Source organism: Doryrhamphus excisus, linkage group LG1, assembly GCF_037039965.1.
Source record: "Doryrhamphus excisus strain RoL-2023G ecotype Guam linkage group LG1, RoL_Dexc_Guam_v1.1, whole genome shotgun sequence".
Taxonomy (NCBI): Eukaryota; Metazoa; Chordata; class Actinopteri; order Syngnathiformes; family Syngnathidae; genus Doryrhamphus; species Doryrhamphus excisus.
This window is the reverse complement of record NC_136357.1, coordinates 22,924,291-22,951,423: the sequence shown is the minus strand read 5'-3', so window position 1 is coordinate 22,951,423 and position 27,133 is coordinate 22,924,291. Positions and strand designations below refer to the sequence as shown.

General features: G+C 41.6%; 1 protein-coding gene across 1 annotated transcript in view; it reads right to left on the bottom strand.

Annotated features, from left to right (window-relative positions):
* pcdh1a (protocadherin 1a) overlaps nt 1-27,133 on the bottom strand; it is a 128,961-nt gene that overhangs the window by 18,995 nt on the left and 82,833 nt on the right. The window contains exon 4 of the mRNA XM_058076818.2: nt 13,507-13,726. Coding sequence (XP_057932801.2) covers nt 13,507-13,726 — 220 coding nt within the window. The remainder of the gene's footprint in view (nt 1-13,506; nt 13,727-27,133) is intronic.

Sequence of the window (27,133 nt, the reverse complement as noted above, 5' to 3'; positions counted from 1 at the left end):
TTTATTTATTATTTGTTATAAATTTAATATTTTCAACATTTTCAACATTTCTGTTTCCAACCTTCTAAATACAGTTTACAACATTACTAGAGCCCTCGATGCATGAACTAACACCCCTACAGTCATTATTTACAATCGTAACCAATATGTGCAGTAAGTGAATTTGATTACTCAATTTGATTCAAGATTACTTGAATGGAATATTATCATATTTAGAGCATAGAAAACCTGTTTAAACGTTCAAAATAATAATAATAATCGCGCATTCTAGAAATGAAATAACACCAACATAGTCACTTTTACAATTGAATTACCCATTATACATTTCCACAAAGTAATTGAAAATTTGAAGTTAGAGCACAGAAAACTTTTGTACGACCGTCCAAATCCAGTTTGGAACATTCATAGAGCCCTCTAGACATAAAATAACACCGATGCAGTCACATTTAAGATCATATTAGCCAATATAAAAGTGAATTTTTGTAAATAAAATGTAATGTTTTCATAGTTAAAGTATAGAAAACCTGTTTATGACCTTCTAAATATGGTTTATAACATTATTAGAGCCCTAGAGACATGAACTGATAACCTTATAGCCACATTTACAATCATATTAGCTAATATATAAGGAAAAAAAAATCCACAAAGTAAGATTCCTGAAATGGAATGTTTTCATAGCATCGGAAACCTGGTTAGGACAAAATGTGGTTTGTAACGTGATTAGAGAAGAAAGAACCTAAAATGAAATAAATAGTTGCCTGTTTTGCATCACTACTGCCACTGAGGGACCAGAATACTACATATTCCGTTTTGATGAACATTAAAGAATAGTCTACAACGAAACAGCAACCATTTAATCATTATTTTCAGAAAAAGTCAACCGTGTTAAATGAATTTCTGCAATATTGGATTCAATGCTATAAAATGACATTTTTTCGTAGTTAGAGCATATAAAACCTGTTTATAATCTGGATAATTATTATACATATTCCATACAAGTCTATCAGTGAGGTACACATGCTATAAAAAACTAGGAAAGAAGTAAAACTAAGAAACAGAAATGCCGAAGATGAGTAAACATCAGTCTTTTTTATGGCTGTTCTTGCCATCTGTTCTTCAGTGTCTGCATATGATGTCTTCCGCGTTTCCCTGCCAGACACACTTTCAAAGCAGATAGCTCATCAAGATGAGTGACAAGTGTAGAGGGGCCTTGCAACATGGCCATCTAGGAGGCAGCTCGCCAAAGGGAACATGGAGAAAGGAAGTGGAAACAATCCAATCTATCACTTTAAGAGCGATGGACCTGTGGTTTTCACCAATGAACTGCAAGACCGACAGGGGTCTCTGACGGAAACCCGCACAAATCAGTGACAATATTCCAGCGCTAGCGAGTCGACTGCCTAATTAAAGCGGATATCCAGCAGAATCGGAGAAAAAAAAGAAAAAAGTTTTATTATAGAAAAAACAATTCTGTCAGGATTTTTGAAGAACAAGAGCTCTTTGGGGAAACTCGTGCTTTGAAAGACAAGTTTAAAACGCCGGCAAAAGAGATTAGTGAGATTTGACATTGTTCACTGTTGTGTTTCATTTGAACGGAAAAGTCAAACAGCAAAACATAAGAACACGCGTGGCTCCGAGGCCATGGAAGACCGACTCCGGCCATTTTTCTCTGCAGCTGCAGGCATCTTGAATATTGACGACATTAACGTGAGACTGCAAATTAGGAATCGATCCTTTTACTGGGCGGGTATTCATCTGGAAGGAAACGTACAGCTACTGTATTACTTTTTGCTGTCATTGTACTGCGTACACAATCCTGATCTACATCTGACATTTGGCACTGTTGGACTTTGAAGGGGCTCTGGATGAATGGACAAATGGATGGATGGATGGATGGATGAATGGATGAATGGATGAATGGATGAATGGATGAATGGATGGATGAATGTATAAATGGATGAATGGACAAATGGATGGATGGATGAATGGATGGATGAATGGATAAATGGATAAATGGATAAATGGATAAATGGATAAATAGATGAATGGATGAATGGATGGACGAATGGATAGATGAAGATAAGCAGCGTAGAAAATGGATGGATCGATGGACAGATGGATGGACGAATGGATGGAAGAATGGATGGATGGATGGATAAATGGATGGATTGAGGGATGAATGGATGGATGAAGATAAGCAGTATAGAAAATGGATGGATGGAGGGACGAATGGATGGATGAATGGAAGAATGGATGGATGGATAAATGGATGGACGGATGGATGGACAGATGGACAGATGGATAGATGGATAGATGGATAGATGGATGGATGAATGGATAAATGGATGGACGAAAATAAGCAGGATAGAAAATGGATGGATGGATGGACATATGGATGGACGAATGGATGGATGGATGAAAGAATGGGTGGATGCATATATGGATGGATGATGGCTGGATGGACGGATGGATGGACAAATGGATGGATGGACGAATGGATGGCTGGATGAATGGATGGATGGACGAATGGATGGATGGATAAACGGATGGATGGATAAACGGATGGATGGGTGAAAGAATGGATGGATAGATAAATGGATGGATGGACGAATTGATGGATGGATGGATGGAAAAACGGATGGCTGGACCAATGGATGGATGGACCAATGGATGGATGGATAAATGGATGGACGGATGGATGACAGATGGACGGATGGATGGATGAATGGATGGATGGATGAATGGATGGATGAAAATAAGCAGTATAGAAAATGGATGGATGGATGGACGTATGGATGGACGGATGGATGGACGAATGGATGGATGTAAGAATGGATGGATGGATATATGGATGGATGATGGCTGGATGGACGGATGGATGGACAAATGGATGGATGGACAGATGGATGGATGGACGAATGAATGGATGGATAGATGGACGGATGGATTGCAGCAAAAAGTTTTCCAGGACTTCTTCCAGAAGAATAACCGTATCCTTATGGACCATCCTGTGTCTTCCCTTCATCTAAATCCAATGGAGACATTTGGATGGATTTACAAAAATGGACATGAGTTCCAGACCCTGAAGCCATCTTCAGCAGCTGGAGCAACACTGGCATCAAGCATGCCTAAGCCATGTCTCACCTCATGAAGAAGAACGGCACAGCTACTCATCCTTCACCCCTTTTTCAGCATTTCATTTCTATTTTGGGGGCTTTCAGGTTTTCTTTTCAGCGATGGTCTTAAACTTTTGATTATCTTGTTTCACTTTAATGCTTCTTTGCTCAATTTTTTTCTCAGTGTTGTTTCTTCCGAGCTCTACTTAGAACCTCCTTATGAGCTGAAGTGCAAAATGTCAATTCCTTCAATCCTTCAACAGGTCCAACATTTTGCTCGGGAGTATATTCATGGCTGAGCTTGGATGGTCCTTGAGCTGCAGAGGATGCTGCACTATCCGAAATCGACAGTGAGGGTTTCTGAAAGCAAGTCCATTCTTCTTGAAGTCACTGGAAATAAGGAAAAGCATGTCCCAGCCGTACAGTGTGACTCCACTCCCTCAGGTTCCATCCATCATTGAGGGGCACAACACTAGTTAGAGGGAGCTTCAGCACCGACACACTGTGGAGGGGCGACCCCCCCAGGGCCTTTCTCTGAAGCCGGCCTGGGCTGCCTGACAAACTCTGGTTGAAGTGGGTCTGTGCCCCCCCCCCCCTCCCCTCACCCCCACTCCCCTCCCCGGAGCACTCTACCTGCTCTGGAAATGCGATGACACTTTTTAAGACGGCCCCCGCGAGAGAAAGAGCACCTCCTGAATGTTGGCCGCTATCATCATCTTTAAAGTTGAAACTCCCAAGCCTGCCGACCTGCCAGTCTGGAGGAGACATCGGTGAGAAAACCACGGGAGATACCAAAAATAATTGGGGGGGTTGGGGGGCAAAAGTATTGCAAGTGTGACATTAATTTGTTGATTTACCTTTGGATTAAGTCGTAATATGAGAAACAAACTAAATAAAAATAGTCATTTTTGAAAAATTAGGTTGGCTAAAAATGGAATGGGAATAAAGTCAAACTATTATGGGAATAATATAAAAGAGAGGAGTGAAAGGTTGCACAAGGTAGCACAATTTCAACGCATGTTGTGTTGTTAGTTTGACAAAAACAACCTTTTTGTGCTGTTTATGTTGGTTTAGTTGCTAAGATATCTAAACTGTCGCAAAAGCAAAAGCTATTAGTGTCCAATTGAAAGTATCTTTTCACAAAAAGCTGCTCAAACCCAGCTATTTTCTAGTGCTGATTACTAAAGAACTTTTTGGTACGTTCCATGGTTGTATAGCCACAGAACCCAATAATCTGTGTGCCTTGAAAGATCCAACTAACATGGCGGGGTTGTCTTTTGAGAAATGGCCGAGATTCAACAATTCAGAATAAAGTTGAAATATTTGGAGAATCAAAAACGACACCAGCAGGTACGGGAAAAAGAACAAAGTTCATACTTTGACGTTTTTCCACCTTATAAATCCCAAACTTGAGTTAAGCAATGCTTTTTCATCCACAGACAGCTCTCTGGTTTTCATGTTGTTTTCACGCCTAAGTGGACTCAACGCAGGCAAAAGCTCCCCCGCCCACCGTGAACGTGAGCGTAGACATTCAGTGCTTCTTACTGATTGAAATAGAACAGACCTGCCGTCAATACTAAAAGGTGGGTGGGGTTCCAGAAAAGGTGCTGTAAAAACATGGGAAATAAAAGCTGCAATGTTGTCTCATATCCATCCTTCCGTGTCAACGCCAAGTGTTTTCAATGTACAGCAAAACCCAAGAAGTTTACCTCGTTGTTGCAATACTTTTGGAGGGAGGTGTACGGTCAAACCCACGGTTCCAAAACACATTACCGCCTCCAAACCTGCTGTTTCAGCACGCTGTTGCTCAGTCTTGAAGTCGGAGACAGAAGAATAATTCTTTAGGACACGCATGCCAACATGGAGAGCCATCCACTTTTGTTCCACCGTGAGCTCATACCAAGCGGGGGGGGGGGGGGTTCTGACTAAGGCGACACCCCTTCCTTACACAAAACCCTGACATTTCCTTTCCAGTGACAACATGGAGTTGGAAGCACTATTTACGGAGACTAATGTGTGCTTATGAGCATGTACTTTTCTTTTTGGCAATTATTCAGAACACTAATCAGTGTTTCATCAATGTGGTCCAAGTGTGGATAAAAGCCTGAGCAGATCAGCGCTGTGAAACGGTCCCAGAGGATGCTTCCCAAATATCCCTCTAAATTATATATGCTTTTTGCCCCCACTTTCTTCTTTTTCATTATTCAAACAACATTAAAATGGTGTAGTATGTATAATTTATCAACATTTTCCGTGTGCTGATTTTCATGGAAAATATTCCAGGAGGTCAGTCGTCAACAGATTTCAGGTTTTAAAAAATGTTATTGGAGTCAGTGGGACACCATGATGAAACTGAAGAGAAATCACTTTCATGTGCAAAAGAAGGTGCTATGAAATTGGAGGGGGGAGATTTATTGGGATAATGGGCTTTCTATTCTGGTTCCTTCTAGATTTCACATGTGGCCGCCATGGCCGCCATCGCCGCCGGTCTATTACACGTCAGCTCATTCTTACAATAAGCCAATTTCATAATTTGCTGGGGTTAATGGCCTGTGTCTCACATCGCCTCATTCCGAGGTTTGGCCGGTCTGCAGTCATGTGACAAACGCTGCAGGACCCGCTTTTCACTGCGTGGCCCCCAACTTTTCACTTTTCAACGTTTTCCTCTCCTAATTAGGACTTTATTCACACAATATTTGGATTTAACCTCATTTAAAGATTAAAACGTTATTTTGTTTTGCCTGTTTTTCATATTATATATGCTTAAAAAAAACAAAATTTGCATATTTATTCTTGTACAAATTCTGACTTTTTACTTTTTTAATCATTAGAATATGACTTTTTTTCTTAAATTTTATTCTCCCAAAATTTCACCCCACCCTTATTTCTTTGTTTTTTTTAATTAATATTCCAACAATTTAAACAATTTAAAATTTGTGAATTTTCTTCTCGTAATTAGGAATTAATCCCATAATATTTGCAGTTTATTCCCATAATATCATAGCTTTTAAGAAAAATTTCACACAATATTTGGATTTTATTCTCGGCACATTGTAACCTAATTTAAAGATTACAACTTTATTTTGTTTTGCCGATTTTTCACATTATATATGCTTAAAAAATAAAATTTTGCATATTTATTCTTGGACAAATTCTGACAAAATCTGTTAGAATATTACTTTCTTAAATTTCTTACATTTAAATTAAATTCTTAAATTTTATTCTCCCAAAATTTCACCCCCCCTTTATTTCTTTGTTTTTTATTAATATTCCAACTATTTAAACAATTTAGATTTTTTGAGTTTTCTTCTCGTAATTAGGAATTTATTCCCATTATATTTGCAGTTTATTCCCATAATATCAAAGCTTTTAAGAAAAAATTCCATGGTATAAAGCTAAAGAATACCAGTGTAAAGGCGACCTCATGGCTTCTAATAATGTAAAATATATACATATATGTAAGATCATAAACAGGCTTTCTATGCTCTATGAAAGTATTCCATTTCTCTCACCACAGTTGGGTCTGGAACCGATGAACCGTCATAAAGGAGGAATTACTCTACTTTGTTTTCTTGTGTGGACGTGACTATTTACTGATGCGACGTTGTGTGGACAGGTCCAGTTGTAATGTTTAGGTCACTGGTAAAGAGGATGCTGATAAGCCATTGTCTGTGGTGTGAAAGACTAATCCAGGTTAGAAAGTTTAATTCTGCTCCAGTTAGGCCCTTCCAGTGACCTATTTGCTCTGCAATAAAATGGGGGGGGCACAGCAGCAGCTGATGTGAGCGAGGCACAATGCGTGTGCTAGAATGATCTCAGAATTATAGGCGTATTACTCATGACAACTTGCCTCAGGGGACCACTTGATGGGGCTTTTCTTCCCCCTACAGACGCCTCGAAAAAAAAAAACCCAAAAACCTCTCATGACTTGTCCTTTCTGGTAGCAAACCCAGCAGTGACTTGCAGATTCCACTCATCTTCCACTTGGTAGAGCCACCACGGTCCAATGCTCTATGAACTCAGAGGACTCTGACACCTGGATGAGGACACCTGTGAGATATCACGGGACCCGACGGGGACCCGGCAGGGACCCGGGCTGTGACTCACAGGACAAAAAAGCCGCATTAAGTTGACATTCTGCCTCTCAGCGCACAATGCCTTCCTCCCAAACTAAAATGTTTCACACGCTTTGCTCATTATTTCAGCACACAGAGAGAGGACATACTTGCCAGAAGAGGCAGTGGAGGCTGAAAGGAGTGGACCTCGTATGATACCGGCATGGTAGTCATTAAAAGCAGAGGAAAATCCCTGACAGGAGTTCAAAAAGAACAAACATGTGACACTACATGCATCCACTGAGAGATCTAAGGCTGGGAAATCAGACGGCATTTCTAAAGAAGCTCATTATCATGCAAATGGCACTCATGCCATTTAATCTCACCCTACTTGATATCCCACATGGCAGAGAGTCCGCACAGAGGAAGACTCGGCGAGACCGCACGCCAGACAAGTGTCCGTATCCAAATTCCTCCATCTGTGGACATTAGAGGCTTTTTTATGTGTGTGGCAACCTGGTGCACACGACGAGAATCCAACCACTGTCACCCAGAAGAGCGATTACCACCAGATGAGATCGGGTCTACTAAGCGCTACACAAATACGCTTTACTGACTTACTTACCAGGACCAGATGAGACGAGATTACGTCTTACAAAAAACACAATGGAAAAAATATGTAGCAATCTACTAATGAAGGCTTTTTGTCTTAATTTGTTTTGCTTAGCATAACTTTGGTTGTGCTAGTTCATATGGCGTGATTTTTCCTGAGATGTTGTAGTCAGTCAAATTTAATTTATATTAGGCATAATATATATATAATAAGACTCGAGTTCAATCCCACCCTCGGATATCTCTGTGTGGAGTTTGCATGTTGTTTGCATGTGCATGCGTGGGTTTTCTCCGGGTACTCCGGTTTCCTCCCACATTCCAAAAACATGCTAGGTTAATTAGCCACTCCAAATTGTCCATAAGGACGAATGTGAGTGTGAATGGTTGTTTGTCTATATGCGCCCTGTGATTGGTTGGCGACCAGTCCAGGGTGTACTCCTCCTCTCGCCTGAAGACAGCTGGGATAGGCTCCAGCACCCCCTGTGATCTCCCCTCGTGAGGATAAGCGGTAGAAAATATTTGGTAAATATATATCAGGTAGGATGGAAAGTATCAGGCGTGATGTGATAGAAGAGTTTCAGCTAAAATGACAGGAAAGTATACAAAACTGTGGTGAGACCAGCCATGTTGTTTGGTCTAGAGGTTCACATTGGGAGTGACCAGGATGGATAGGATCAGAAACAAATCCATCAGAGGGACATTAAATGTTAAATACTTTGGAGATAAAGTCAGAGATGGTTGGTCCATGTCCAGAGGAGAGATAGTGAATATATCGGTAGAAGGATGCTGCCAGGTAGGAGGCCAAAGAGGACATTTATGGATGTAATGAAGGAGGACATGAAGGTAGAAGACAGTGTTGGATGGAGGAGATCGGTTCGCTGTGGCGACCCGTGAAGGGAAAAGCCAAAAGAGAAAGAAGATGCAGCATCGTGAACATGGTGGATGGACAGATTCCTCGTAACACATAAGCCTTGCTGCTAGTCAGCAAGCAAACGAGATAGAATGGCTCACTGTGCTCATAGCCGATGGTTTCAACCAAATTACTGACCTCAATGATTATGATGGGAGTCAATTAAAGTAAAGCAGCACTGCAATCAAAATGATTTGGCCATTTGGGGGATGGTACACGATACCTTCCCTTGTAGGTGGGCACACACACACACCGTGGAAAGACTTTGGATGGGATTAGCCAACAGGTGTGTAATGTCAAGCATGCATGCATAAACCTAAGAGTGAATAATCCAGACGGGAAACTGGAGTGCAGTGGAACACAGGCTGAAGTCAAGGAGAAGAAAAAAGAAAGAAGCACAGAAATGAATTGCCAGAGCTGAAGCATCCTGCATAAAGAGTACTTGGAGAATGTATTCCAAGCTGCGGAGAGCATCAGCAAAACATCCACCAATCCCAGATTCCAGACCTCAACTGGAAGGTCTGAAGCAGGGATGGATGCAGCGTGTCATCTATTTTTAATCATTTATGACATGCATTTTAATGGCTTTAATACACTTTGTAAACCGGGGGTGGGGGTGTTGTCAAACATGTGACCTGGGGGCCATTTGTCCGCTGCTGTCTTTTTATTGGCTGACGGTAATTAAGTTGCAATGAACTTAACAAAATGTAATTTTGGAAGGAAAAAAATTAGAATATGGTCAAGACAATAAATTTGTAGTTAGATAATGTACATAAGTACATTATAAAAATGTAATTTTAACAACAATTAAGTTTGCAATTTGGATGAAATGTTTTATGAATATTGCCCTGTTTTAGGTATTTTCATTTGTACATTTCATAAGGAAAGGTTTATTGTGGTAAATCTTTCATAATAATAACCCAATTATTTAAAGATTACTATTTTATTTGGTTTTGCCGGTATATTATATATGCTAAAAAAATCACATTTTGCATTTTTATTCTTGTACAAATTAGAAATTTGTACTTTTTAATTCTGACGTTAGAATGACTTTTTTTTTCCAAATGTTATTCTCCCAAAATTTCACCCCCTGTGTTACTTTGTTTTTTGTAATTAATATTCCAACTATTTAAACAATTTAAAATTTGTGCATTTTCTTCTCGTAATTAGAAATTTATTCCCATCATATTTGCAGTTTATTCCCATAATATCATAGCTACTGTTGCCTGCTTGTTAAGCCCTTTGAGGCTCTTTTGTGATTAAGGGCTATATAATTAAACTTGACTTGACTTGACTTGACTTTTAAGAATAATTTCACACAATATTTGGATTTTATTCTCGACACATTGTAACCTCATTTAAACCTCATGGCTTCTAATAATGTAAAAAAAATATATAAGATTATAAGCAGGCTTTCTATGCTCTATGAAAGTATTCCATTTCTCTCACCACAGTTGGGTCTGGAACCAATGAACCCCCATAGAGGAATTACTCTAAACAAACAAACAAACAAATAAATAAATAAACCCATCTTATTTTGAGCTGACACTATCATCAACTAAAAAAAACATCAGAGTGAGAGGTCTCATTCTCTCACATTTTGTATTTGTTGAACGTTTGTGGGCCAGTTTAAGAGCTAATATGCGAATAATAAAGAAAAATAGTCATGCAAAAATATGCTTGCAGACTGTTGTTTTAAGTAATGGTCCATAGTTCCGAAATCAATACCTTTTACATAAAATTTGATGTAATTATCGTTGTAGTTGCACATTGAATCGTTTACCACAAAGAGATTTCCCCTCCTTATTATAGTAGATGAAAACTTATTTCTATCTGTGATTAAATGTGATTCAAAATTAAGTAATTTTGGGGAAATTAGCTTGCAGAAAAAGTTGAATGTTATGTAAAAAAAATCAAAATACTGTCAAAATAATACTTATAATTATGGGAAGAAAATTTTAAGCAAAAAAGTTGTACATTAATTATAAAAAAGTCACAAGAAAAACACTCACACCTACGGCATGACATTAGCTATATACTAGTCTAACATGTTATCAAAGTAGCCCCCCGCATCGGATTTCCGTCCCACGGTGAGCGCAGACTACATGATTAGAGTTCCAACTGCTAAAGTTCAACCCGTGTAACAGAAGAAACATCCCGCTCGATATTCGCTGGGCTCATACTGTGTTTGATTCTACTTTTAATACAGCGACACGTCATGCTCCCCTCCCCATTTCATGCCTGCCAGTCATCTCGACGGTGATGAACACAACTCTGCACCAGTGCAGCCTGTCACTCTGTCACTCAAATGCGTTAAAAGAACTTCATGTCATCACTGAGGTGGAGCTGGGGAGAATTTCAGCTGTCTCTTTTGATTTTCCTGTCTAATTCTTCCTTTTATCTGGGCTCCAGGTTATCTCCCTGAAGTGGGAATCACATTTTAATTAGGTCTATCCTTGGTTAGCGCTACGTCGTCACATCTCCCCGTCCTATGTGCTTGCCCTATGGGTTCTCAAGTCGGAGACTCTCGGTCCCCGCTCCCTGTCACAATCTAACATCTCCCGCATCATCTTTGCCATCTTTGGATTCTTTAACGGCTCCATCACTTTTCACAGGCGGGCTCTCCTGCTGCTGACAACAAAGAGGGCCCTGTCTGACTTAAACCTGCATTCTGCGGCTGGGCAGAAAAACAGGAACAAAAATAGACACTAGAAAAAAAAAGAACACGAAAATGTCATATATACTAGGTGCAGAGAAAGTGTGGGAATAGTGAATATAGGTTATAATGCTACAATGCTAACATTAGCATGCTAGCAACTATGTTAATGCTGAGTTTGCTATTAGCTAACATAATATCACTAAGTTTATGAAAACGGCTAAAAAAAACATTAAAATGCTAGCACTAACCTGTGGTAAAACTACGTTTTTATTAAAACTTAAATTCTGACCTGCTAGCACCTAACTTACCTATGAACATGGCAAAAAAGGCTAATATGCTAACTATAACTAACAACTTATCTTGGTATCACCTAGCTTGATAACACTATGTGTCTATGCAATATTATAACTATGAAAATTGCTCCAAATGTTCACATGACTTCCACATGCAAACAGTGGTAGCATGCTAACATTTACCATATTACCCAACATAATAGCAATGTCTGTGTAAGTTCATACCTATGAAAATGTTTTAAAATGTTAACAATGTTAGCGGCTGTACGGCGCTCGAGTGGGTAGCGCGCAGTCCTCACAACTAGGAGTCCAGGGTTCAATTCCACCCTCGGCCATCTCCGTGTGGAGTTTGCATGTTCTACGTGTGCACGTGTGGGTTTTCTCCGGGGATTTTGGTTTCCTCCCACATTCCAAAAACATGCCAGGTTAATTGGCGACTCCAAATTGTCCATAGGTATGAATGTGAGTGTGAATGGTTGTTTGTCTATATGTGCCCTGTGATTGGCTGGCGACCCCGCCTCTCGCCCAAAGACAGCTGGGATAGGCTCCAGCGCATCCGTGACCCTTGTGAGGATAAGCGGTAGAAAATGAATGAATGAATGAAACAATGTTAGCATGCTTAATGTTTAGCATGGTAACATATACAGTATGTGATAGCCCTACGTATAATTACATGTAATATAATACCTATGGAAATGATAACCATTGGTGCGTGAAACACTAACACAATAGTTTCACACATTTTCAAACTTACCACCATACTTTGCGAGTTCCAGTAATGTATCTAAATGAGTTACCAGGAGGTCCAAAGCAAGGGCATCGCACCCCAGGAAAATATATCACAATGAAAGAAACACACGTTTCCCCAGGTGGCAAAAGTTTGAAAGAAAGAGAAAGAAAAAAAAAACACAAAAAACAAATAAATAAATGTAAAAAACTAGGAATACAGAGGCTCATTAACCAAAGGTGTAGCTATTATTTTCACTGACCAGAAAAGAGGGCACTAAAATCTGTAATGCCACCTCTTAAATCCTAATCTTAAGCCCCAAAAGCCGAACCAAGCTGAGATAAAAGGATACATTACGGCAAATAAAAATGAAAATGGAAGCTGTTCTGGGTGAGTGGCGAGATATGACCACGTAAAAATGTCTGTTCTGGAGAGGCAGCCCAATGCGAAAGCTATAATAGCCAGAACCAAACCATGTGAATCAGTGTGTTACTGGACAGGATATAGATAATGTTTGGCAGCCTAAGGCCATAAGATTGTTTTTTATGACAGTCAGTTCACAGTATGGCAGTTAAAGCTTTGTCAATGACTTTCTATTAATATTGACTCGTATGATGGAGAGAACAAGGCTTTTTCAGTCTTGGTGAGACATATGTGGGCCCGGAACAAAAAAAGATGCAATTTGGATTCAAGAAACAAGGGGCTACTTATTTTGATCCCAGTGTTGTCTTCGCAGTTGCCATGGTTCAGATTTATTTAGAGGGCAAATGCTCCATTAGTTGGGCTTTTTAATTAGCACCCTGAAAGGAGGGTCATTAAGAATGCCTGACAGAGGACCTGCTGATGAGGGGGACTGAGACAAGGCTAACCCGGGCTTTGATACCGCACACAAACATAGGGTGGCCTACGCAAGCAACAAAACAGTCCAAATCCAAAGTAAGTTGTCGACAAACATGCCAACTCGACATCTTAGGTGCCACAATGTTTCAAGTTTAAACTTGCCAGGGAGCAAAACAAATCTCCCACAAATGTCCCCAAAACACACACACACACACAACCCCTAATGGGTGAATTTGCATTTAAATCCATATTCATAGGGAAGAGCAGGGAACGGAGGGGGCGTTGTCATCGTACCGTTTTCAGGGTGTTCGTTCTCTCCAATGCTGCCATCTGGAGTGGTTCGCTCATAGTGGTCCTCGGGCAGGGTCAAGGGTCCGATGCGAGGGCCAGACGACGACTTGCTGCTGGGTGTCTCCGATTCTTCCAAGCCGCTGTCATAGTAACTATGCTGGGAGGCATCCTGCAGGTCCTGCACGGGGTTGGTGGTGGAGAAGGTCACTCGCCGATGGGGGTGCTAGGAAACACGGACACAGCGACATGAGAGATTTATTTGGAAGCAACGCTTATCCTTTTGTTTATGTGCTCCACTGAGAGACCCTACAGGTAGTATTATTGCAGTCGTCGATGAAATACACTTTATAAAGTATTGGTACATCTGCAGGAACTGAAAATGGAAGACAATATCGAGTTGTTGTCCCCTCGGCAGCAGTAACAACTTACATTCTTCTCAGAAGACAAGACAAGATTCTGGAGGTACCGTGAGTTATTATTTCATTTAGTCACCTGAAAGGCTGTGTCACTGTCCTATTAATTTTATATGTGCAGGAATATGGTGTGTATTATTCTCCCTTGGCAATTAAGCTTTAGCTTCCAGTGACCCTTAACCAGATGAGGGGTCGGACATGGATGGATGGATGAAAGTGACAGCCTTCGGTAAAGGAAGAATGTAGCCGTACATGAAAACAGACTTTTTTTGCTCATGGAGAACGTATCTGTGGTGAACATGACGGGGTAAGATCACCTTACACCCGACGTAAAACCTGTACATTGAACATGTGAACCACACACAAAACCTGAGGCTGCTCTCGAACGTACGGCTTTCGCTTAATTCATATGGCCAACGGACGTAAGTTGCAAGACCACCGTCCGTCAAACAGACATTTTGCCCAAACCGGACACCAGCAAACATACATAAGCTATACGTTGGCCGTATGGAAGACGCACAAAGACGTACAAAGTGCATAGGTTTGTCTTGCAACCTGAAAAAAATATAGAGTTTATCTGACATGAAAAAGAAGCTCAAAAATCAGCATGTCACATGTGCACCCTCTGTGCCTTCTTGTGGGTTTTGCTCAAAGACCAGCCATAGGAAACAGTACAGCCCTTTGTGTCCAAGGCTTTAGCTTCCTAGTGACCTTTAAGTGGCTAAGCAATAGGAAATGGATGCTTGGATGGATGGATGAACAGACGGACAGACCGATGGGCGGATCGGTGGACGGATGGATGGACGGACGGGCCGATAGATGGATGGAAGGATGGATGGACGGACCGATGGACAGACCGATGGACGGACGGATGGACGGCTGGATGGACGGACGGACCAATGGATGGAAGGATGGCTGGACGGACTGATGGAGGGATGGAAGGATGTATGGACGGACGAATGGATGGACCAATGGACGGATGGATGGATGGATGGACTGATGGACGGACGGACCGATGGATGGATGGATGGACGGGCTGATGGACGGACCAATGAATGGATGGACGGACCGATGGATAGATGGATGGATGGACGGACGGACCGATGGACGGATGGCTGGACGGATGGGCTGATGGACGGACCAATGAATGGATGGACGGACCGATGGATAGATGGATGGACGGACGGACCAATGGACGGATGGCTGGACGGACGGATGGACAAATGGACAGACCGATGGATGGATGGACGGATGGATGGATGGAAGGAAGTGACAGCCTTCCTTCAGTAAAGGAAGATTGGGCCAGTGTATGCACAGAGACAGACTATTATAGTACATACACAGAGCAAAAGTAATTGAGATAATAGCTGGAAGCTTACATTTTTAAAGTACAAGCAACAACTGAAAATATTCACATTTAAATATGTTTTATGTTTCTGTTATGTATTATGTTTCTGTTCAATATGCAAGTAGAACATGTCGACGCTCACACTTGTGCACACACTCCAGACCTACCCTGCATTTCCATCCCCACTACACACAGAGCAAAGCTTTGTGACTTATAACGGATAGCCAGTGGCTTCTTATCTACTCCCAACCACTCTTCCCTACATCTGGCACTGTTGCTTGGATGGCATCCATTTTTAAATACAGCCCCCATTTCTGATCTTTACATGAGCACCTGCTTATGTCTCAGGACTCCATCTTGTACAGTTGGAGTTTATATTGTAATATTTCCACTGATAAACGGAACTTATGAACACCTGCTGCTTATGGGAATTATGCATTATTTGGAATAGAATTTGGAATTGCATATCCAAAAATCTGAACTGAATGGACAGATCGGATCTACCTGTCAGTGTAGGCTGCGTAACATCTCAATGCACATATCAAGGCATAAAAATGGCCACCCTTGTTAAATCAAGAGTCCATTAAATATGATCTCTGCATGGTACATTAGAAGTGTATAGAGCATTAAAAGAAAAAAAAAAACAATAGCCAAGGCTGTACAGTGGACTAGTGGTGATGTTACCTGCAGTTAAACTTCACACTGCAGGTCAAGTCCAATTATTTGGTTCTTAATTGACCTGTATCTGACTTTTATTTGATTTATTTTACATGTTGTATTTATTTATCTATTGTTATTTTAAATATCCCGTCATGTATTGCTTTTCCAGTTTTGCCTTTATAAAATGTGCTCTAGAAATAAAGTGGACTACTTTGTTTTTGTTTTTTCTGTTGCTACTTTTAAAACTATTCTGATGCCAACGATCCGCCCATTAAACCAACGAGCATCCAAATCCCCATATTAACATACTGTACTTTTGCACAGCTTTTGAAGTTTAACAAAGCAGAACAGATGACTGTGATTTCATGGAAAATGAACCTGAAGGTCTCCACACAGGAAAAGAAGCATTGAAGTTTGGCGGCAGTCGCTATTTCCTTGTTACATGCTGATAGAATTTGATGAAAGAATAAAAGCATGTGAAGGAGATCCTGAAATCAATGGCTTGAGGAGGAACAGGGTGGCAAATAAATCATTCAAGATCACACCCTTTATCAAATTGAATGCATTGTAAATACAGTTAGGGGACCATTACATTTGGTCTTCTGAAGATCAAATTACTAATGGCGACTTACCGCCAATTGACAACAGAAAGACGACCCAATCCGGCTCCCCACCCCCACGCGTCCATCTCTGGTAGAAGTCAGGAAAGCACTGAGACAGCAGAACAGGTCTTCCTCTGCTGGGCCAGCCAGCCCGGATCGATACCGCCGCTCTCTGATTTCCACCGTGCAAACCACTTTCCTGGTAAACAAAACCCCTGGCTAGGAATCACGCAACCATCACACCCTCCGTGCATACGTGCCCGATATGGAGAAAACACTTTTAGAGTGTCAGTAAGTGCTACGGAAACGGTGTCCTTAATACAGTTAAAAGGCTTCAAAATGTTTGCCGTTCATCTGCAACCATCACAGCTGCTCCTGTTTTTTTCTCGATGTACCGCCGCATCGCTCCATTTTTCATCTTATTTGAGTTTTAGTGTGCATCATATTTGTTTTCTGCAGGCAGTGCTGCTACATCAATATATCAAACACTGTGAGCCAAATAAAGCCGTCTTTGGCATCTCAGTTAGTCTTGGATGGAAACTAAAAGGTATACTTCCCACTGCAAGTGGAGATTCCTAAGACTAGACAATGGCTCCTTATAGTGCTTAGGATTTGTATGCACGGTGCAGCAGCAAGAAAAGGGAGTGGGGGTTTATGGGGCCCAACCAGAAGAAACCATTGCTTTTCTTTCCATTAAAGGGGTATACTCTTTAAGGGCTATACCGTTGAAAAGTAACATTATTCACCTCATTGTTTTTTGGGGGCGTTTATACCAGGGCTTTTTTCACATCGTGAAAAATGAAATGATGCAACTTTGCCACTTGGATATTTTGGAAGATATTTTATATATTTCAAGAAAAAAAAATGTGTTTCAGCTTTGTTATATCGGTGAAAAAGTTATTAATATCCACTTCACTCTTGTATCCCATTTTTATTATTTTCCAAATATTTCAACATCCTCCTTAAATATGCCTCATAGATTTTATTATCGGAATATTATGACTTCATTCATTTTCTATGCCGCTTAATCCTCTAGCGGGAGTATGCTCGAGTCGGGCGAGGGGCGGGGTACACCTTTGACTGGTGGCCAGTCAATACACATAGATGCACATTTTTCTCTTAATATTTGGACTAATATTTGAACCCACACAATTTAATTTTCCCAAAATTATTTTCTTTTAATAATAATTAAAGCAAAATAATTAGTAACCATTTTTGGGGTTATTATAACAATAGATTTTTCCTTTGATACTTGAACTTAATGCTACTAAACCAATATTATTTTTCCCCCATAATTTTACAGTGTTATTTTTCTCTTAATATTTTGACTTTATTTGTGTAAAATTATTGTTGAATTTTTGGGGGGCATTGTGGTTGAAATGATACTTTTACAATGTTCCATGGGCCGATAAAAATACAGCAGCGTGCTGCAAATGGCCTACGGGCCAGACTTTGGATACCCTGTATGAATCAGTCTAAAAGCTCAGTGCTTTGTCAGTCTTCTCGTCGGGCCTTCAGAATACACACACACACACACACACACGAACACACCGAGCACAATCAGAGCTCCAAAAGTGTAGCATCTCGCCAAAAGACGTACTACCTTTGCTAATGTCTCTCTCTTCCAGTTTTTGTGATGTTTTCTCAAAAATCCCACACTGCTGACCACACAACACGTCTATTTCAGCGTTGCAGTCTTAGCATGGTGCGATGGCTCAGAGACTATTTCAATGTGAAAGGGGCATTTAGTTGTTCAAATATGGCTTCTTATTTAAACTTCTCCCCAAGGCTTCACTCCAAAGAGTCAGTGTGTTTCCAGGGTACGATAACTAGCAAAGGCTGCAGAGATGGGAAATAGATTCTCTTTGGAGACGGAACACAAATCCTTTGCCAGGCCTCGGGGCTGCAGGGATGTGGCAAGACAGAAGGATGGAAGAAGAGGCTGGTCCGGAGTGGGGAGTTGGTCAGGCAGACAAAGACGGCTGGGGGGGACAAGCAGAAGGATTGGATTGTGGGCGGCAGTGGGGGGTTGTTTAGGCATTGTGGGTCGGAGTTAGAAGCGATGGGGCCGAGAGCGAACCAGGCAACGTTTATGTGGCAACTCAAATCGCACCCCTTTTAGATTGACTTGAAATCATTTCATTGTGTCCATAATTTTATGATCCAAAATCAGGTGGAAGGATTTTGCTTTTCACAAGGGGACCGAGACACATTTTGAAGTAGTAATAAACACCAACCATCCTTTGCCTCCTACACACAGCTCCCATAGCATTTAGAGACACGCTGCCAGGAACACGATCCTCTGCATTTCCATAAACACATTCATATTTCACAAAGCCAAAAATATCAACTGGCAACAATTTAAGGAATTAATCATCTCTTTGTTTTATTTTGCCTTTATGCTGAAGGTGACACCAAGTCAACTACAATTAAGTGCAGTCGTCCATCCTTGGTCGCATTTCCGGACCCGATCGTGATAAGTGAATTTAGTAGGATTCCTTAAATGGAATATTTTCATAGAGCACTTTCATGACCTTCAAAGTACACTATTATTAGATCCGTCTAGATATGAAAAAACACCCCCATCGACACTCTTATTACCCAATGTAGCAGACATAATAAAAGAAAATATGACATATAAGACATAAATGAGACATAATATATCGAGTCACACACGTCAGTGTTGCCTGCAACCAATATTCGGTTCTAATATACGTAGGTGGGGTGGAAAAAGGAAATAAGGAAGGAAGGAAAAGTACACAATAGCCACGTTTACATGAGGAGTTTTTCTCTTTCCGAATGACCTTTCCGAAAGCAATGGTATACATGGAAAGGAATATTCCAATCTCTTGTCTCCATGCGCCGCTATAATCAACCAGAATAGTCAATGGGGCATGCCCAGTAAAGCGTAAACACCAACATCACGTGATATCGACTTCCTCGAGTTTTTCTTTCACTTGTTGGAATAACTCCGTATTGCCAGTTTTTCCTTCGTCCAGTCTTGAAATTTAGTTTTAATCAAAAACAAACTTTCCACAGCAGTCCAGTGCCAATTGCTTGCCTCCATTTTTTTAAAATCGAAGAACGTCTCGAGCTGCGTGTTACGTCATATCTCAGCAATCACTGAAAGAACGCACCCGGGAACAGGAAAAGATAAAGTTCAATCTTGCTAATATTTTATAATTAAGCTGGGCACATGTTTTATATAGATATGTATTTTCTTTTTTAATAAAAGTGGACTTGTGAATGGCGTATAGAAGGGTTTAGATTCCTCAATCGGATTGGGGAAAGGAATATTCCAATATTCCATCCGATTATATATTCATTCGGATTGGCACTTTTCTTTCGGAATGAGGTGTATACAAAGGTTACATTCTTTCCGTTTGAGCAAATAACCCAAATGGGATAGGAATATTTGGGTCCATGTATACGTAGCTAATGATATATAATATACTGCATGGGGGAGTCATGAAACCTTTTTCACCCCAAAATGTCTGGTCTTGGCCGTGCAGCTAAGCCAGAGCCAAGGTGCTGCACTAAATATGTCCGGCCATCGACCAGGCAAATCCCAAAGATCAACTGGTCGATGGTGTTTGGCGGGTTTGGGACCTCAGCTTTAGAGAAACCCTCCTGATTCCAGGGAAGAGATTCTTTTAGAAGATTCAAAGCACATTCATATCTAATTTGAATATGATCATTGAAAGATGTCCTTAATCGCTTCACCATCACAGTTACTTTCAAATGTGATGTGATGCATAATGACGTGGATTTAAGTCTAGTTTTCATCCCGCTTGCAGCTTGAAATGTGCATGCATGTCCTGGGAAGAAAGGAACGCCACTAAATAGTATAAGTTATATTTAATATTGTCACTGAGAAATATGCAACATCTGGAGCAGGAACCCTGCTTGGAGAATCTGTATAGCTTCTGCTGATTTGCACCACAGGTCCCGAGTGGGACATTGGACCCCACTGCTGTGCGTCCCCCCTCCTGCACCAGCTACTCGGCCCATTGTGAATACCCCAGAGCTATGTGACACCACTCTGCTGTCAGGTGCCCTGTCACTCAGCCAAGCTTCACTGATTGCCAGTACTTATGCAGATGCTCAAGCTTTTTTCATCAACTCCACCACCTTTTCTCTTTCTGCAGGATGGTCTCGATGAGCTCGACTTTGCATTTGCATGCCTCATGTCTGGGATTTTTTTTTGTTGTTTTGTCGGTTTTGACTAGACTGTATGCATCGGCATCAGTTTAACTTTCATACTTTGTAGTGGGGGTGGGGGCTGCACGGCGATCGAGTGGTTAGCGTGCACACCTCACAGCTAGGAGACCCAAGTTCAATCCCACCCTCGGCCATCTCTGTGTGGAGTTTGCATGTTCTCCCCATGCATGCGTGGGTTTTCTCCGTTTACTCCGGTTTCCTCCCACATTCCAAAAACATGCTAGGTTAATTGGTGACTCCAAATTGCCCATAGGTATGAATGTGAGTGTGAATGGTTGTTTGTCTATACATATGTGCCCTGTGATTGGCTGGCCACCAGTCCAGGGTGTACCCCGCCTCTCGCCTGAAGACAGCTGGGATAGGCTCCAGCACCCCCACGACCCTTGTGAGGATAAGCGGTAGAAAATGAATGAATTTATGAACTTTGTAGTGGCACATACACATCAGAAATAGGGTCAACGTTTCTACAGGTAGATGGTCAAAGTGGTTCAGTATATTTTTCATCAAAATAGCTGTCGTGCCAAAATGTTGTGCTGCTGCTGGATGTTTACAGTATCCGAGTGATTCTGTAAGTTTGTTTTGTTTAAAACCAAAATGGACAAAGCAAGTGCAGAGGAACACCTCGAGTTCTGTTCTTTGCAGTGATCATTTCACTGATGACTGCACATGGAGGAACACCTTTACAAGAAGCATTTGGCTTGAAAGTACGCGATACACACATTTGCTCCTCTGCTAGTACACAGCAAAAAAAGACAAGAAAAAATGGCATCAAAGTTACCACCGAACAGAGTAAGTCGTGTCTTGTTTACATAACGTCTTCTAAACAATATTCCATGATAGCGACAAGACTATAAAGCATTAAGCATATTATATAAGCATCTTTTCACATACATATACAGTATGCACTATGTTTACAGTGGCGGTGGGGGCGACAGCTGCGACGGAGATGCAATCTACAATAAAAAATGCTCTAAGAACCCATCTACTGTCATTAAGAAGTCAATTTAAAACAATAATTAATGGATAAGCAACTCCAGAGCAATTTACACTTACCAGTCTGTGTTTTGATGGCGACCAATCTTAAGTCCTTGTGCAGCCAGTTCTCTATTTCATGTCCAATCCTCAAACACTATTGACGCATTGTTCAAATCTTGGCTATAATCACTGTAAACATCGTCTGTTTCGTGCATCGCTATGTTTGTTTACCTGAGTGCTCGTACTTCCAGAAATGCGACTGAACAGCGAGAGTTTGCCTGTCATGGCCAGTCCCATGAACTATAAATGCCCCCCCCCCCCTTAAAAAAAAAGTAGATACATCAGGCCAGGGACCCTTTAAAAGTTTATAAGTTTATAAGGCTTTAACAAATTCTTAAAAATTCAAGTCTATATGTGGTCTGTTCTTGACAGGCTACTCCCCCCCCCCCCAAGTCATCTAGGATGGAGAAAAAGCAGTAAAGAAAATGAATAATTGTCGCACAGATTCACTTTGTCAAGCATTATGTGCTGAAAAAGCAGCATTTCTGCACGACAACTATGTTTCATAACTGTGAATAACAGCCGGCTATGCGAGTGTAATTTGCCAGTGGAAAATACAGCTCCTGCAAAAACAGCTTGGGAGTCATATCTTTCCTTGGGATAAAATTAAACAGGGAGCTTGAGAAGGTGGATGTTTCCGGTCTGCACGGCATCACACAATGAGACAGGTGGCTGTGTAAGGTTATGAGCACAATGGTCCTACACAAGAGAGGACTTTTATCTTTTTTATGGCAAAAACCTATCTACTGTATGCGGCACTCTCAAGTGTTCAAACTGGAGCAACCCTCCGTTGAGATCCGCCCAATGTGTGCTGGAGCTGGAAGCCAGCCATTTCCTATTGAATCACAGTTACGTGTCACTCAGATATTATGAAATGGGTTCCCTGCCCATGTTAAAGGAAACGGCTGATGTCTCAGTGCCCCCCGTGATATGAAAAATTCAATTTAAAAGCACAGGAGAAAGAATGGTGCAAGGCCTATTTTCATTCGCCCCACATGGAGAGATATGAGAATGACGCGCCATTGTGTGGAGGGAGTGATGCCAATCGTACTGCAGAGAAATTCCTTCATAATTCAATTCCATTTCTTCAAAATCCCAGTGGCAAGCTCCTCTGCCAAAGTGAGGCGGCATGATGGAGTCAAACAGGCAGGGCTGCCGACTAAGATGGAAGAAGGGGGACTACAGATTGAGACGGAAACAATGGAGGGAATAACGGCTGAGTCACAGAGAGCGGCCAGGCTCGCTGAAAGGTAAAAGGCGAAGTGGACGGGAGAAAATATTTTAGCAATGATTCATCTTGATGATCGGAGCATCTCGAGTACAGCCCGACTAATTCCATCAGTCTGACAGCCATCCGAGTAAATCAGTTTTGTATAGATCTGGGCCGGACAAGCTGTTACTGCTCATTTTTTGCAGCGTGTAAATGCAGCGAGGTGCTGCGTGTGACATTAGGAATAGACATGATAAGACAGGTGTGTTCAAAGTTAGGGTTTTGCAGCCTGCAGCATCAGAAAAGTAAAAAATAAAAAAATAATATAAACACCAAAATGTTGTCATTTACAAGAATCAAGTCAAAATATGATAAGGAAAAAGTCGTAATATAACTAGAAAACGTCATTTTACAAGAATACTATGCGGAAAAGTAGTTTCCTCAATTTCGAAATTTTAGTAGCATCAAATTGACGACTGGTGCCATGATTTCATAGTCGTTGGGCAACGTTAAAACAACATGTGCCCTAACCACGTAAGGAAAGAGCCCAAACTCAAGACAACAATGTTTGCAAAGTCAGACTGCGGACCAAACTCTCATTGGAAGTGCTTGGAAGTCTGATCTGATCTAGCCTTCTCACAGGGTTCTCTTTCTTCAACTGGTTTGCATCATACGACCTGCCTCTTCATCACATCGACATCTTCTAGTGTGGAAAGATGGAAGGCCGGAATGCTTTTAGGAAAAGTACAATAAAAGAATATGTGGTAATGGTAATGGTTTAATTTCATTTGAACATGCATCAGATTACAATTGAGTGCATCCCATAATCAGTTCCTAGTTCCACATGTCCAAAAGGAGTAGGAAGACGCAAAGCTTATTAAATCCTACCCCTCCATCTGGTACTTATACAATCAGTAACTGTTACATTTGTTCACTTCCTGTTTTCCTAATATAGTTTCATTCATTCATTCATTTTCTACCACTTTTCCTAACAAGGGTTGTGGGGGTGCTGGAGCCTATCCCAGCCGTCTTCGGGCGAGAGGCGGGGTACACCCTGGACTGGTGGCCAGCCAATCACAGGGCACATATAGACAAACAACCATTCACACTCACATTCATACCTATGGACAATTTGGAGTGGCCAATTAACCTAGCATGTTTTTGGAATGTGGGAGGAAACCGGAGTACCCGGAGAAAACCCACACTTGCACGGGGAGAACATGCAAACTCCACACAGAGATGGCTGAGGGTGGAATCAAACTCGGGTCTCCTAGCGTGGAACCATTCGTTCACTGTGCAGCCATATTACGTATACTTATATTGTAATATTTTGGATGCCCCAAAATGATGCAAACAGGCTGAAATTGACGTCAGGTGGTATTTTATACACAACAGGCACCAATAAAGTTTCTTCTGTTTATTCAATATGTTTGCAGTACATTTTGGCTTTGGCTTCGAATCACTGTACTGTGTGTCGTGACCTTCGAAAGTCACTGCACCGTCGCAAGTACGCCGTGAATACGCTCATTGGCTGGGAGCCTTTTCAGTCGAATGTGTTGGCTTGCTTGTTACTCCGCACTTGCAGCACTCGCTTGGCCAACAAACACGCATGCACAGGTCAATTGGTAACTGGTAAAATTATTATTCATTTTGGCCTTGTGGCCTCGCGATATATATATTTTTTGAAAATTGAGACACCCCAAGTTGGATTGGATTAGTAAATACCTGTGTTCAGGTATACCGGCTGTGGCATTTGTGTACGCTGGGATCAATGTGCGCTGCTTGTGAAGCCCCAGAAAAAATGAGGCGGACCAACGAGGATGACAATGAAGGAGTGCACCCCTTAGTGTATCCAGCAAGCATGTAAGCCAAGACTAAGGCGGTTACACAGGGAATGCATATGGAATTTCACTTTCCTTTCTCTTATTCTGCCATCATGTCCTCCGTTCACATGCCTTCTTCTGCTGCCATCGTCTTTCTCTCTCGACACACACACACATACTCACACACACACAGTTGTTTTTTGTAGGTGCAATAGCTCCAAGGCAAGCAGTGTGGAATTGGAGTCTTCAAAGAGTCTTGGATTATCAAAGAGACACAGCTACCAGAAAACTAGGGGACACGCTGCAGAGGGGGAGGGAAAGAACATAAGCGAGAGGCGGGGAGGGGAGAAGAGTGCAGGAGAGTCAGCATGGGTTTGGGTGGAGGATGAAGTGATCAGACAGTGGAAGGGGAAAAGGGAGGGTGGATAAAGACCGGGAGTCCTTTTGTTCATATACTGTTAATGGAGAAAAAAACAGCCAGAGTGAATGCATTAAAAAACAATCACACAGGCTCTAATGGTCTTGATAGGCAAGACTGAATTCCCATCCTTCACTGTCTGTGTCGCCACCTATTTCACCCCCGCCCCCCCTTGCAAAGAAAATTTCATTTCACTGGAAGCACTGGCCTTGAAATACCATAATGTTGTTACAGTAAAATCAAGTATTACTGCAACGGGACCCGCCGAGTGTGAATATAGCTGCCACATCTAATGACAAATCGGAACGTTCACGCCATTCCATATGACAGGATGTGGGAGTGCTGCCGTGAATGCATCACCCTTTGACAAAAAGCCCTTCGTCAGCCCCTCGGCCCCGCAATGAGCTATGGGTGTCCATTCGCCATTCCAAGGACACGTCTCACACTGGAAGGCATTTCAAGCCAGCGTGGGAAACGGAACATTCTGGTGGCTTCACCGCTGTCGGCTGCGGGCCATCATATTGTAATGACTCCCAGAACCTCCCGACACGGGCCACTCCGTTTGAAGGAATTTGTCATTCATATTTAATGTCTCATGAAAATCCAAATTTCCGTTGGTAATCTTTTCTGTGCACGACTCCTTCAGAACACGGTGGTTTCCTACGTGAACAAACACATCCTCCTGCCAGCACCATGTGGTAATGTTGATGGATGCCACCATCGTGTTTGTTCTGAAACAGGCAGCACTTGTCAGCCCAAGAGATGCTGTGTGTTGTTCCATGGCAACAGCTAGAAAGGGAACACACCAACCATCAAAGAAATTCTCAAATTCCTGTAATTATTTCTTTTTAATGCTCAAAACGGTTTAGATCTTCTACCTGCCGATGGGGTCGGTATCGTATTTCAGGAGCTATTCTTTACATTTTTTTCCCGGTTCTTGGGAGCGCATCTCTACTGGTGGAGTAGTCAACAAGCACATGATTTCAAATATTTTCATATTGCATTCATAAATGAGAGCGATATATTTCTTTCTGGACGCAGAGTCCACATTGCATTTGCCCTGCCGCTCTCGAAAGTGAAACTTAAGCTTGTGTGAGCTAGAAGATCTATTGTCAATTTCCCAAGATTCTTTCATGGGCTGTTCAAAAAATATACGGTAGTTATATATTGTATATTCAACATTATTAGAGCCCGGTAGACATGGTATAACACCCCTATAGTCTTCACTCCTGTTAGAAAATGTTTACAACAACATCAATATCTTATGGTGCAGGGACTCGAGACGGCCACTAGCTAGCGAGCTAACCAGTCAGGCTCAAATATATTTTTTTTCCAAACTTAAGAAGACAAAATCATCGCACTTCCACACAGGATAGGAGGATAATATGACAGCATGTTTACTGTCCATTCCTCTACCGTAAGCCATCTCAGATATGAATCCAGCTTGTTCACTTCCAGGATTGTCTGAGAACGTCACCGGGGCAGCTGCTGCAACAATCAGTTTGGGAAGCAATTCAAAAGCAGCCCATTCTGTAGCGTTTTCCATGGTCCAATCTGAATGTAAAGTATACTGTATACACTATGTAGGGAAAGGGGGGGGTGTCAGCAAAAGTGAAAAACTATAAACAGAGAAGGAATGAAGTACTAAGTACCACTGCCAGGAGGGCAGAGCATAATGGACGAAGTTCGTGAATGACAACACGCTATGGAAAAGTCAGCACAGCTCGGAGAAAAGTTGCAAAAAGGTCAGAATAAGTGAACTTTAAGTTAAGTTTCCATTAATCAATCAGTTCTCCAGACTGTTCAAAAGAAGTGTCCGTGTATGCTTCCCTTGGCCACAATACAGCATGTACTCCTCTACAGTCTAAATAAGAGCCAGTAAAATGTTCCTGTGTAATAT